The sequence below is a fragment of the Myotis lucifugus genome, unplaced genomic scaffold (genome assembly GCF_000147115.1).
Source record: "Myotis lucifugus unplaced genomic scaffold, Myoluc2.0 scaffold_748, whole genome shotgun sequence".
Lineage (NCBI taxonomy): Eukaryota > Metazoa > Chordata > Mammalia > Chiroptera > Vespertilionidae > Myotis > Myotis lucifugus.
Window position 1 is genome coordinate 79,442 of NW_005871796.1, and position 14,710 is coordinate 94,151.

At 45.7% G+C, this 14,710-nt stretch overlaps 1 protein-coding gene across 1 annotated transcript in view; it reads right to left on the reverse strand.

Annotated features, from left to right (window-relative positions):
* Positions 1 to 14,710, reverse strand: part of MAP3K4 (mitogen-activated protein kinase kinase kinase 4) — a gene marked incomplete at its 5' end in the record, with an annotated part of 49,434 nt that overhangs the window by 15,115 nt on the left and 19,609 nt on the right. The window contains 10 exons of the mRNA XM_023746868.1: positions 1,074 to 1,172; positions 1,896 to 1,992; positions 5,333 to 5,399; positions 6,115 to 6,193; positions 6,689 to 6,822; positions 7,692 to 7,853; positions 9,701 to 9,850; positions 11,094 to 11,357; positions 12,950 to 13,033; positions 13,134 to 13,233. Of these exons, the coding sequence (XP_023602636.1) occupies positions 1,074 to 1,172; positions 1,896 to 1,992; positions 5,333 to 5,399; positions 6,115 to 6,193; positions 6,689 to 6,822; positions 7,692 to 7,853; positions 9,701 to 9,850; positions 11,094 to 11,357; positions 12,950 to 13,033; positions 13,134 to 13,233 (1,236 nt within the window). The remainder of the gene's footprint in view (positions 1 to 1,073; positions 1,173 to 1,895; positions 1,993 to 5,332; positions 5,400 to 6,114; positions 6,194 to 6,688; positions 6,823 to 7,691; positions 7,854 to 9,700; positions 9,851 to 11,093; positions 11,358 to 12,949; positions 13,034 to 13,133; positions 13,234 to 14,710) is intronic.

The following is a 14,710-nucleotide window of genomic DNA, read 5'->3' on the forward strand; positions in this document are numbered from 1 at the left end:
CCGCGCCCCCCCCTCCCCCGGGTCCTGGAGAAATCGTGTGGACTCGGAGCAGCAGTGGGGCCAGGCTCCAGTCCTGGTGGCGTGTCCTCCACGTCTGTGACTGCGTTCAGGGCACGCCACCCCGCAACTCTGTACACACGTAGAGACAAGACAGTCTCGTGCCCCACAGGGACATGGAAACACAAGGAAACACTAGCCCGGAAAAGCTCTAAACGTAAAAATAAAGAGGGGAAATGGGAACTTGTTCAAAGTCAACTTAACTTTTTTAGTTAACTGCTTAAGCTTGTAAGATACACTGGCATTTTTTAGGTTATAGACATTTATCGCTAAAATTAGGAATATTAATGATTCAATGAGAACATGGAAATGTTTATGGGAATTTTAGACTGTTACAAAGTCTAAGCACAGTCTAGTCTGTGTGAGCTGCGAGCTCGGTCATCTTCCCACCAACACAGCGCACTGAGGTCCTGCTCATCGATCGCCCAGCAGACTGTCGGGTCTGACTCCATCCCCGTCCTGACTGGAAGGTGAGGACAGGGACCCTTCTCCCAGACTCCGGGTAGAGGACTTGGCGTTATTTTCTGGAGCTTGCCAAACACCTGAGGGCTCTCTCTGGCAAAGCCCTATTCTCCATGAGGTACACACCCCACAAACTCACTTTCTACTTTGCAAACTAACCAGCATCATAGAAATTAAGTAACTTGGTTAGAAAAGTGACCCTCTTAAAAACACGAGTCACCACCTGAAGGACTAATAGAAGCCATCCCTGCATCAAGCCCTGCTCCCAAACTCCTCCCGCCCCTCCTGGCGGGACCAGGCTCTTTCCTCTGATACTCTCTCTAGAGTTACTACTGGCAGAAGCTCTGGTCTTTCTGGTTAATATCAGCTCCAAAGAAATATTGAAATCAGGCAGGTTATCTACTTGTGCTGGCGGGTCCTGGAGCCGCGGGGCCAGAGCATCACACGCACCACGGGGAGGGACCCCGAGTCCGTGTCCTGGGACACCCAGGGCCAAGGCCACCGCAGAACAGCACAGGAGGGGCAGGGGCAGGGCACTGGCAGAGGGAGGCTACCTGGCGTCATGGGCACTGCTGTTGGGTCTGGGTGGCGCGGAGTCGCCGCCTGCACCGGCGGGGCCGTGGCTGCGCGCGTCCGAAGGCACGCTCCGAGTGCTAAGACGAGAAGAAGAGCTTCAGGAACACGGGACAGAGGGAGCGGGCGCGCACATGGTTTTCAGTTAAAAATACAACAGGGCAAGTGGAAAGTACCTTACAACACAAAACGTACATCGTTCGCTGAGATTCAGGTTTAGGTTTGAAGAAAAAAAACCACACCTAATTTCAAACTCAGTATTTAAAACAGATGTGCTCTCTCCTAGAAAACACTGACAAATGAAATTCACTTTTAGAAAGTGATCATCCAGGGCGAGAAGATGCAGAAATGCCACCACATTCAGTCGGTACTGGAATGTACTAACGATTCCGAGCTCACATAGCAAGTCCACCTGGAGTTATGCACACCCTCAAAGTCCAGACTTGTTCCCACTTCTAAACTGACACTAAGTATTGTTTCTCAAATGTTATCATGTTATGAACACCCAAATGTGCTTCCCTGAGGTCATTTTTCAAAGAGAGAAAAGGGAATGATTATTCCAAGCGGACAGCATTTAGTAGCTTGAGGTTGTAAAAAGCTCAGGAACGAAGCCATCTTGAAAGGTCCGCATGGGTTTTGAATCGGCAACCTCTTTCTTTTGCAGCTAAGGCTGTGACTGTCTTCAAGGTAACGCGACAGGAGCTTTGAGAAACGTATGCGCAGAGCGAGCAGCCAGCGCTCCCAGGAGGCAGCGTGCACGGCAGAAGAGGCCCCCAAGCACACGACTAGCATGCACCCAATACCTGAATCCCTCCGGAGTGGGGATGATGAGGTGGGGGTTAGGAGGGTCGCTGTGGCATCGCGGCACCTTCACAGGACGGGGGCTGTTCCGATGAATGGCTGCCGTGAAAATGGCGACAAATGCAACATGTTAAAGGGGTCAACAGAAAACTGCCAACCCAGGCGAGGAAATGAACCAGGAGGGGACTTAATTTTGCTGGTGACCAAAATAAACCCTTTCTAAAAGAAAGTCATATTATATACAAATATTGTGGAAAATGTCACTTTTAGTTACATGACACATTCGAACTTTCCTCCATCGAAAACATTTTTTAAATCCCGGGATGAAATACACATAACTTATGCAAAACAAACGATGTAGCCCGTTTTACAGACAGATGGCAACGGGCGGCACCCCCCGAGTGAAAAGGGCTCGTACGCCATCTGCACTCGGGGAGGACTCTGGTCAGTGGGACACCCCAACAGGTCCCGAGTGGGCGGCCACTGCCATGTTCCTGAGTGCCAGGACTTTTATCTCATTCCTTTAAACCAAACCAAGAGGTTATTTTTTTTTTTTCAGAACAGGTTTTCTTTTTCTCCTCTTCTAAACAGTCTGGTAGAAGGTAAACATGGATAAAATTTTACACAAAATTTAATAACAAAAAATTTTAAGAACTGACCTTCCCTAGTGATTACAAAAATGCTGACAACTGTACTTTCCCAGTAACTAAATGGAACTAGAAATGGACGTGTTATACTTTGTCTGCTTCTCCCTAACATGGTCTCCCCTTACTTTTAACTTGGTTTTAACCCTCCTTAGTTTTTTTTAAAGTCATATTTTCTCTTTATATGTTAACAATTTTAGTCTACGTGTTTCATTCTAAATGTTTTATCCGAAATGAAAATACTACCCCTTCATAGGTTTTGTCTGTGTGCTTTTAATAGCGTTACACAGGAAAGACAGGAGTACCCAAATGGAGCGATCTGAAGGGAAAACTTGCAAAACAAGAATGAAGCAATTGTTAAGAAGAAATTAGGGAAATTTGCACGCCTGGTTCATCATCTCAACTACTACAACAATAAATGGAATAAATCACCAGTAGCAAAGGTGAAAAGAAAAAAAGCAACAAGTATAATTTGGTGCGGTTGGTGATATCTTTAATTTGCAAACATACTGGTAACTACTGAGTCAAAAATGACTACAAAATTTTCCTATGAAGGTAAGAGGCATTCTGCTGAAACACATTGGGGGTCTACTAACAAGTTTAACATGCTTCACAGATGAAGCAAAACCTTTAAGACTAAGTATACCTAACTGATGCAAATGTGTGATACTTCATTGAAAAGCAAGTCCTAATGGCCAATAAACATAAATAGATGCTCAATTTCACTAGCGGTGAACTATTGAGATGTTTTTCATGGGGAAAAAAAACTAACAAAGCAGGTGTCCACTAGGAAATGGTGGAAAGACTCAGTTCGTCCATAATGGACACAATGAGGCCACTGAAAAGAATGAATTGGATCTACACCTGTTGACACAGGAATTTCTACAACTGTCAGGTAAGAAAAGCAAAAGAACACTCAAGGTAATACAAATTTTACACAGTATATGGCAAGCAAGCCCCCCTATAAATGCCGTGTGATGTTATGAGCAGAAAGGTACGGTAGAACACGCTGTGCAATTAAATATGTGAGTGCGCAGAAATGAGGAAGGTTACGTACCAGGTTGCTACCATTAAGCTACATGGGTAGGCCGGAGGGGGAAGGGGGATAAGAAAGCGACAACAACGAACATGACAGCCCATGTGTTCTCACTTTCATTAATTTCTAAGAATAAAAGAACCTAAAACCAGTGACTGCGGCCTCGTGTAGAACACTCCCATTGACAGTGTCTCATCGCACCGAGTCCTCGTCAGCATCCACTTTTAGGCACTAGAAGGGGAGGCTCCCGGGGGAATGAGCAGCCCAGGGCATGGGGCTGCGAGGAATCTGGCTCTCAGGCAGGGCCGCCCCACCATTCCCCCGTGGCTGCGAGGACAGAGGACACCTGGACCCCACAGGAGCTAGGAGCCCCCACCATTCCCCCGTGGCTGCGAGGACAGAGTGAACCATTAGTGACTCACACGTTAACAGCGATTGCCTGAGGATTTGTACTATCTTTCTACATTAAACATTTTCCTACTCACACGTTAAGAGCGATTGCCTGAGGATTTGTACTATCTTTCTACATTAAACATTTTCCTACATGTACATTTTCTACATTTGTTACATACGTTTTCTACATTGTAATTTTCTACAATGAAAATGACTCCTTATATAATAAAATATTTTAGAGATGTAATTTTTACTGAATTATTGGTCATGTATTCTTAGAGAAATAATTTAGGAGACCATGAAATCATTTATGATAATATGCTTAACCAAAGTTTTATAAGAATATAGTATGTTTTATATAAAATATTCAAATAGTAAATGATAACTATTTCATAGCAGCCTTGGGAGAAAGCAAATACCCTTTGAGATACAGCTGCTGCTCAATAAAGTTACCATTTATGAGTTACTTTATTTTGTGTAACAAATTGTTTAAAATTTCTAAGTTTTCCTATTTGGGTATTTATTACATATAAATAGTTTTGCTCTTATTTACTATCTTAAGACTGACTGGGGTTAAACACAAACTTTTCTGAGACTTATTTTAAAACTTCAACATACATTGTAAAGCTGTATATTAACTGTAATTAAAGTATATTATAGGATAACTTGATTTTTTTTCCAGTAAAACCAATAGGAACGGACTAGATTAGCAGGAAAAGGGTGCGTAGGAAGTGGTGGAGAAGAAAACCTCTAACAACGAAGGCGGGCAGGCCCCTGACACTCGCCCACCTCCACAGGAAAGGCTCTTCGCCTCCAAAGACCCTCCCTCCAAGTCTCTCCTCCCAGAGAAAAGACTTCCGGGGAGAGCAGATGGGGGTGCTGGTGAGCAAAAGCAGTGCTGCGGGCAAGCCCTGACACCTGTGCTGACACGCTCCTCTTCCTGCCGGATGGAGACCGCTCGCTCACTGGGGGTTCTCTACGCGCACACGTCACTCCTCTGACTTTCGTTGTCCCTTTGCTGAATATTCTTAAAGACGCTCTAGCCATGGCCGGTGTGCTCAGTGGATAGAGCATCGGCCTGCGGACTGAAGAGTCCCGGGTTCAATTCTGGTCAAGGGCACATGCCTGGGCTGTGGGCTCATCCCCAGTAGGGAGCGTGCAGGAGGCAGCCAATCAATGATTCTCTCTCATCACTGATATTTCTCTCTCTTCCTCTCCCTTCCTCTCTAAAATCAATTTAAAAATATTTTTGAAAAAAAAAAGATGCTCTAACCACGGGAAAGGAGGGCAATGACGAGGGAGGCGCTCGCTGGAGCCAGTGGGTGGAGCATTAACGCTGCAGCTGCTGTCTTACCAAGGTACAAACCTGTAACAGGACTGTGCGGCTTTCCTATCACGTGGCCAATGCATTCGTTCATCAAGGCTTGTAAACTCTAGCACCCACAGGAAATGGGAAAGGAGAAGAAAGAATGAATACTCTCTCACTTAGATAATTAGCACAAATTAAGCTTTAGGTATATTTAAAAGAACATGCTATCCTTAGTAAATGTTCTCAACGTTAGTTTAAAATAAAATGGGTATGAACAAGAATTAACGACATACTGTACATAATTTAAAATGTCATACAATTCCCTTTTCATTAGTAAAGCAGATGTGCACTCAGCGCCCCTAATAATGATGTGCACAAGTGAGGACCTGCAATCATCTCCACTATTTGGAGTTAAATAAATTTATATTTTGAACATCTTTTTAATCTGATGGAATTTATCGGAATAACAGTGATAATATTTAACATTTGATATCATGCTCTCAAATGACACACAGTGAAATGAAATAGCTAATCCTTGTTCTTCATTAAACTGCTAAAAAGCAGCAACTAGGTCAGCAGTCAGTAAATACGAACCTGACAAATGCTTAGAAGCGCCAGTTGCAAACCTGCTGGCGTGGCTGCTGAGCCACACTGGGGTCCTGCTGCTGAGCAGCGACTAACGACTCAGCGCTCTAACGACTCCGTTCTCAGCTTTCTCATTACAATTATGTTAAACATATTTTAAAATCACTATTAAATATGAAAAAACACACAATCAAGAATAGACAGTAATCAACTTGTTTGTTTTTTAACAGAAAAAACTTTAGAATAGTCCATACCAAGAAGTCATCTTCTGGTAAAGCTGAAATGAAGGCAGGTTCAATGGCTTGCAGAAAGTCAAAACCTTGAGTTGCCCACCTGCAATGAAAAGTGTCAATAATCACAAAAGAACCAAGAAAATGCTATAGCAGTTTTAGTCTATACAACACTGAAAAGTGATGTAACTGGAAAATTACTATCTAGGACAAAACACATTTTCTGTCTTTATATAAATGCCAGGGACTGAGTATGTTTACAGCATGTTTTGGGAAAGAAAGACAATATGGCTTCTTAGCAAAGTCACTGGTTACCAATTTGTTTTCCATTTTTTCTAATAACCGGCTTAACTTTCATGAGGGAGGAGAGATCAGCAATCAGGAAGGCCTGTCCAAGGAGAATGTGGACTCCCTTAAAGAAAACTCATTTGGGAACAATAAAAAACAGACAAAAATATAGACACACACACAACTGATCACAGCAGAGTTCAAAATGCTCCCTTTTGTGTTCTCTTCTCAGAGTCCCATATGAAATACAAGGAGGAAGTACCACCAATCCCACACAACTCATGATGGACACATCCCACCTGGTCCTTACCTGGGTCTGGTGCCTCTCCCACTCTCACACTTAGTCAGGACATAATTCATCCATTTCCGGGCAAAGCTTATATATTTGTCTCCAATCTTCTGTCTAAATTCTCCAGACATCAGACGAACAACTTCTTTATGATACTGTAAGATTTCATTTACATCAAAGTTAAGAAGAAAATGATTATACAAATACCTAAACACTCTAATACCATATCTGTTTAAAATGACTTTTTTCTAAAAACAAAAATCCAGCCTTAGCTGGTTTGGCTTAATGGATAGAGCACTGGCCTGCAGACTGAAGGGTCCTGGGTTCGATTCCAGGCAAAGGCACATGCCCGGGTTGCGGGCTCAATCCCCAGAAGGCGATGTGCAGGAGGCAGCCGATCAATGATTCTCTCTCATCATGGATGTTTCTCTTTCTCTCTCTCTCTCCCTCTCCCTTCCTCTCTGAAATCAAAATATTTTAAAAATCTATAATAATAAAAGCATAATATGCTAATTAGACCAGACGTCCTTCCGGACAAAGCCAAGGCTGCGAGGGAAGCCTGGGTCCTGGGTGCCAGAGGGAAGCTGGTGCCAGCAGCCGGGGGAAGGAAGGCCTATTCTTGCACGAATTTTGTGCATTGGGCCTCTAGTAAATAAGTTTAAAAAAAAAATCCAATGAAAATTTACAGCATGGAGAGTTAGAAAATAACGCCTTAATGCAGTTTCACAAATGTGTTACTCATAGTTTAAATTAAGAATGTGCTCTTATGATATTAAACAACTCTTAAAAGAAGGTTTTTAAATGTAAGTAGATAGCTGTTCACATAAAATAAAAACTGGGCAACTATCTGACAGTTTAAAAGTAAACCAATATTTCCAATATTTAGCAATGGCGTAAGAAGACCTTCTTGATTAAGTTGTGATTACAATCAATAATCAGATTTGCATACAAGACTCATGACACTTCCTATAAGTTACAAAGCAATTGCCGAGTTGCACTGTTTTTTTTCTTACTCTGTACCTACCTCGAACCCAAAATTGTAGCCCTGAATCATGGCCTCTCGGTGGTACTGCTGCAGCGTGACAGATTCCGATTCGTCGACTTCAGCATCAAATTCTGAAGTGAACATGTGGTCCACTCGGTCAATGGCATCACTTATTCTGTTGCAAAGTTCTAATGCATCATTCTAAAGAGTCCCAAACCATAATTAATCCAAAAAGAAGCAAATCACACAATACTTATGTATTTTAGTGGAAGATTTCTTTCATCATCACAGACATAAACCAGTGCAATATTTCTCAGCCACATTTTTTTGGTTAGTCAAAAGGACTGACCAAAAATAGAGGAAATTACATGACTTTCATTTTTATCTGTATTAAGTGTTCTTCAATAGCTTATGAAATGTAAGAGGGACATACCCATTTAAAATGGTCACGTCTAATGACAATGTGGCCTTGGAACAGATGCTTACAGCATCAATATTTCTACATGTCAACCGCCAGTTGTTTTCCCCTGGGTGGTTGCTCAAATTCCAGAGTGAACTCCCAGTGTATTTCTAGACGACCTCCACAATGTTACCAAGTCATCCATCCGTCTCACCCCCCTGCACTCTAGTTCAGGGTTCTCAACTAGATTTTATCCTCCCCCCACGCAACACTGGCAATGGCTAGGGATATTTTTGGTTGTCACAACTGGAGGGGGAGTAAAATCTACTGGCATCTATTGGGTAGAGGTCAGGGATACTGCTAAACATCCCACAGCGCACAGGAGAGCTCCCCAAACAATTACAGACCCAGAACATTAACAGTTCAAGCCTTGTTGTCTCGTTAAGCAACACGACCATAGTGCTCCAAATTGGGCTCCCGTCCCACTCACCTTGAAACACACCCCTATGTACACATGGTCTCCAGACCATCCCCTTCCCCAAATTCTGCCTCCTAAATCCTAACAACTCCCCGAGGCTTAGAAAATAAAACGAGGCTCTCTCCCCAGCCTGACCTGCCCAGCCTCAGCGCCACTGCCTCCCGCTGCAAGTACCAGGAGCCAGCCGAGCAGACACACCCGACTCTGACATCCAGTGAGCACCCCGCAGCCTGGCCCACAGACCGGTGCCCGCGCGCTCCTTCTGGGAGCCCTCTCAACGTGCAGTTTCTGAAAGCCCCCAAGCCGGAAGGCCTCCGTGCCAGCTCTTTCCAGATGCTACGAGCCTGACTCTTCCTCCTCTGTGGTCAGTGTGGCAGCTCCAGTCCTTAGGCTACGAATCCCTTCAGCTCAAGAATAATTAGTGTCTTATGTAGTTTTACACTCTCACTGACTCAAACCACAAGAAAAGACAAAGCCCTGCCCTGGCATTAGAGTGGGGTGACCGTCTGAAGGGGGTGTTCACAGAGGGATGAGGAAGATGAGGCAGGCGGGGCGGGCTGGAGAGAAACGCATGCTTATCGAACTCCTTGTCATCTTAGTGCCGCTTCTACCAGAAGCCAAGCCTCAGCCTACGGAGAGGACATAGCTGGTGGCCTGGGGAGAAGGGTGGACAAGACGAGGGTGATAAATGGAGTACGACAGGGAAAGTGGTGAAAACAGGAAATAAGAGCAGGCATGGCTCTGGCTGGTGATGAACTCTGAGGCCTGTGTGCCCGTCCACACTGGCTCTGTCTAGTCATCTTGGCTGACCGATCTGTTAAATGAGGTCAGCAAGTCTCTTAGACTATACATTACTGACCTGGAGTACCTCCAGTAAATGCCGCTAAGGAGCAAAAACGCTGGGCTAGGAATGAAGAGACCTAAATTCCAGTATCACCTTTGCTACTAATCAACCACGTGACCAGTATGAGTCATGTGACTGTTCATATTTCCATCCCTTCTACAGTTCCAGGAAAGATCCAGAAGCCCTTTGGCTTAACCATGAGGAAGTGTGGACTGCGCAGAGGGGAAATGGGAGGACAGCTGGATAATATTCCATTACACCCCCTTGTGCTGCAGAGCGACACCCAAATATACATAAACCGGCTAGGGCCGCGCCGACGGGCATACCTTGAGCTGCTGCAGAGCCTTGGCGATGATGGGCTGGCTGGACGTCTGCTCCTGGCGCAGGGTCAGGAGCCCCTCAATGGACTGCTGGAAGGCTTTCCTCTGGATGAGGAGGTGTGCAGACTGCATGACAACCAGCAGCAGGTTGTCCACCTGCGAGGAAAGGAAGCACAGGCTGACAGCAGCCCCGTTCCTGCTGCCCCGTTCCAGTCAACCCCGTCGGGAATCAGTGCCACCTCAGGGTTCCCGGGCCAGCAGCCATCTGCTGAGGAAGCTGCTGTCCAGCAAGGCTGCTCCCAAGAGCAAGGGCTGCAGTGGGCACTGACGGCCAGGACCTTCAGCACAGCGTGAAGAATCCCAGGGGACGGTGTCATATGATGTCCCGGAAATGTCCTAGAACTCCAGGGAACTCCACCCTCTTGGTGCTGTGTGCGTGTGCATGTGTGCGTGTGCATGTGCGTGTGTGTAGGAGCAGCACTGTAGGTGGAAAACGCAAGAATAAAAGTGGGATGAGCTCAGGGCCTTGTATGAAATAGTGAAAAACCAGACTTTATTATCTTTATTTTTTAAGTAGTTCGAGTAGATCTGTGATGTGATCTGATGTATGTATTAGAATGATCATCTGGAAGTACCAAAGCAAACAATGCAGCAGTGTAGGGAGAGGTGAGGGCTGAAGCAGAGGAGCTCCAGGGCGGTTGGGGTCCTTGCCGTGGTCCAGGAAAGAGAGGAGGCCTGACCGTGGGAATGGGGCATGCGGAGGAACGTCACTGACTGGGAGTGCTCTGGGCTCACTAGGGCTGTGGATTGATGGTAACTGTCCCGCTCTGGTTCGAACAACTGAGTGGACGGAGCACCGTTCCCGGAGACGGAGCGCAGAGGAAGAACCCATCTGCAGAGTCACGGGACAGGAGGCCGGGACTCAGCTCTGCTCAGGCTGGGCTCCAGGTGCACACGACACTCACTACCACTGCCCCTCACTGAATACGGAGAACACGAGGGAGCGTCTTATGGTTTTAGTGAACACGTTACATAGACGACAGGGTCCCTGCTAGGTAGGCAGGCGATAGCCTGCACTACAAAAACGAAAACCAAGCAGCCAGCAAACCAGAGGTCCCGGAGAACTTGGACTTCTGGAGCTACAAATTCCTTGTAAGGCAATTCCTTGTAGATCATGGCTATACAGAGCTAATGACCTGGCTGAAACAGAAAAGATATAAATATTTCAAGTATCCCAGTGTAACTTAACATACCTATAGATTTTGATGGAATAGTTTAGTATGAGCAATGCTACAAAATTACCTAATGATTCATTTTTCCTAAAAGTATCTTCAGTAAGAAATACTGCTTCCAGTCAGGGGAAGGCGGCGGGCGGTGTGAGGCCTGGGAGGGGACATACCTGCATGCTTCTCAGGGTCTCCACGGTCTCCACCTGAGGCACGATTTTCACAGGCGGCGCCTCCCACGTGGCCCAGCTGTTGCCTGCGAGGTCGCTGTGCTTGGTGAGGAGGAGGTGGGCGTCGAGCAACAGCACGTAGTCCGTGTCCTTGGAGCAGTCCTTTCCTCCCGCGGCGGCGTTGAGTAAGGCCAGGATAAAACTCTTCTGCTCGGCGACAGTGTCTGGGACAAACACCTGCAAGTTCTCTAAGCCAGGAATCTGCACCTGGAACAGAGACCACCCACCGCCCGATCACCTTGACTGTGGTGATGGCAGCACAGCGTCCCTGTGTCCAAACTCACCATAGTGTATACACTAGGTAGGTGCAGTTTTTCTATGCCAATTATACCTCAACAAAACTCTAAAAATAAAGTTAAATTTTAGCCATTTGAAGAAAAACCCTGAATTAAGAAATGCCAAAAATTAAAGAAATGTTACTTAAAAAAACAAACTAGAAAAAGACAAGCAGGTTGGAGGAAGGCAATGTGGGAAAGGCACGAGCCAGGGCCACGAGGGGACAAGCGGCTCAGGTCAGTGACGGGGCCGTGACTAACTGGCGGAGAACCTCATGCTGTGTCCACTGACAGGGCAGCCTCTAGCTTCTTCGTTTCAACAGCAAAGGAAAGACTCCTCAGGAGGAAGGTTGGCCTGAGACAGCCTCAACCAGTGCTGGTCTGTCACGCCATTAGTAAGCAAAGCCGCTCCCAGACAGCAAAGCCTGCCGCGGGCGGGCGGCCGGGCGGCCGGCGAAGAAGCCTGAGTCTGTGCAGGTGACGTCTGAAACAGGACGTCACCTGACTCAGTGAAAAGGCAAAAGTGTCAGTGCAGGTTCACAAGCTACTCCTGGGGAGGGGACCCTAAAAAGCCTTTTAAAGATCATTTTAACAAGAAACACACATGTGACTGCCGTACAAGTCATATACATGTGGGGGGAATAAAATTTCTAGTAACAATATCATACACAGATTCTAAATGTCAGAGCTCAAAGAACCTAACGGGGAGAAAAGATGGAAACTCAAAAAGAGGCTCTAGTGATGTCCAGGATGTCGAAGATTTATGTAGAAAGTCTGAATTGTGAGGGTAAAAAACAACTAATTTAAATTCAACATATTATAGTATATTCATTATTTTAAATACATATGTGTGATTTAATAAAATAAATATATTGAATATTTAATTATTTTATCTGTAAGACAAGTCAATAAGTCAAGTATGAAAAACTTGATTTGGGGGAGATTATGGAATAGTCCTATAACTGGGGTCAACATGCGGCTGGCAAAGCCTATAAGTTTTACTCTCTGGACCTTTAAGAAAAGCTTTCCTGTTTTGGAGTAAAGTAAGGAAGACAAATATTTCAATTACACCATGAGAATACTTACTTTAACATAATACCATGAGAATACTTACTTTGACATGTAACACGCGACTACTTACTTTGACATTAACACACAACTACTTACTTTGACATGTAACACGCGACTGCTTACTTTGACATGTAACACACGACTACTTACTTTGGCATGTAACGTGTGCTTCTTTGACATGTAACACGTGGCTACTTACTTTGACATGTAACACACTACTTACTTTGACATGTGACACGCGACTACTTACTTTGGCATGTAACATGTGGCTACTTACTTTGACATGTAACACACTACTTACTTTGACATGTAACACGCGACTACTTACTTTGGCATGTAACGTGTGCTTCTTACTTTAACATGTAACACGCGGCTACTTTGACATGTAACACGCAACTACTTTGACATGCAACACACGACTACTTACTTTGGCATGTAACGTGTGCTACTTACTTTGACGTACTGCTTTGATTTCAGGACCTCCAGAAGGTCTCTAATGGGGGCTGAAAGGGTGAACTCGGCAGCTATTTCCAGGTCCTAGGGTCACAGACACAACGACACTTCTTTAGAGCTGGCTTTTTTAAAAGTAAAAAAAAAATAAGGAAGTAATAGTAACCAGCCAGGACGGCGAACTCACCTTTCTCAGCATTTTAGCAAAGCCGAGTGCCTTGGAGGCTCGCTCCCGAGCCTCGTGGAAGAGCTCCTTCAGGGCCCGGCTGATCTCCACCACAGACCGCCTGCGGAGATGGAGAGAGTGAGGGGACAGGAGCTACAGCCGGGGAAATGCAGAGAGAAGATGAAGCAAGTTCCACACCACAGTCATACAACTGGAGGCGTTATAAATGGAAACGTATTCCAGATGTTCAGGAGCTTTCTCCCCCGTTTTCCAGAAAGCACTGTGTTCTTTAAGTAAGCAGGGTACACTCCATCACCTTCAAATAACAGTAAGCTCAACTTTCTAAAGATTTCATTACAATAATTTCCTGGAGTTTGAGAAAAGCTCTTAACTCCCAGCTCATCATCTAACTAAAAAGGCATATATCTAGCCCTGGCGGGTGGGTCAGTTGCTTGGAGCATTGTCCCGTACACTGAAAGGTCCAGTGTTCGATCCCTGGTTGGGGCGCATACAGGAAGCAATGGGTTGATGTTTCTCACATCGATGTCCTCCCCCCTGTCTTTCTCTCTCTAAAATCAATAAAACAACCCTATAGCCTTGGGTAAGGATTTTTAAAAAGCACACAAAAAAGGCACATATCCAGAGGTAAGCCAGTAAATGGTTAATGACGGGATTCACCCAAAACACTGTCTTATGTGGTGTTTGTCAATGTTCCTGTGTATGGACCAAGACCCCCACCACAGCCGAGTTCAGGCTGCCAGCCCCACGGTGCTGAGCGGTGACTGGGAAGAGAATGCACCGTCTATCGCCATCGGCTCTCTGACCCACGACAAGCCAGCCCCAGCGCCCACTGCACCTGAACCACGTTCAGATGCACCCCTAAAAAACCACCAGAGGGTCATTCTCTGCACTAGCTCACACCTTAGTGCTTGAGTTCCCATTTTTGTTTTAATCCTCCCTATTAGCTCTCAAAACTGCAAGCCCTAGAAATGGATTCTCCCACCTCTCAGCCACTCAATATTCCTCCGGGTGAGAATCCCTGTGGTCACTACTTTGTGTATCTGTGGCATAAGGACAGCCCAGGGTTCTGAAATCCAAACTGCGTTTCGCACCAACTCCGGATGGTGAGCGCACAGTTCAGCTCTACAGAAGCCACTCGGCCCAGCACTGCCGGAGGGTGTGTCCTAGCGCACCGCTGACTGATCGCTGGCTGCACAATGGCTACATGGCTGATGTACAGGCCATAAAACAGCGATTTTACATGATTCAGCCTAAATCCCACCTGCATGGAACTGAAGAAATGCAATAGGTGAGTGAGCCACGATTCACCCACTTCAGCTTCAAGTTCCACAGAAGGGATACGCTGAGCATGAAAACAATACCAACGCAGCAAGTGTCGATGAAAGGTGCTAAAGGACGGCCACAGGGGCACCCTCCCTGAGCTGAGGACATTACAGAACACGGGGGGGTTCCGCTCTACTCATTTTCGCCCACTGACACTACCTATCCCTTCCCCCAAGGACACCATTTTACCAGGCTACATGAACTCACTTCTAAAGGAAATGGCACAGACTCATCCCTAGAGACCATATGAAAGA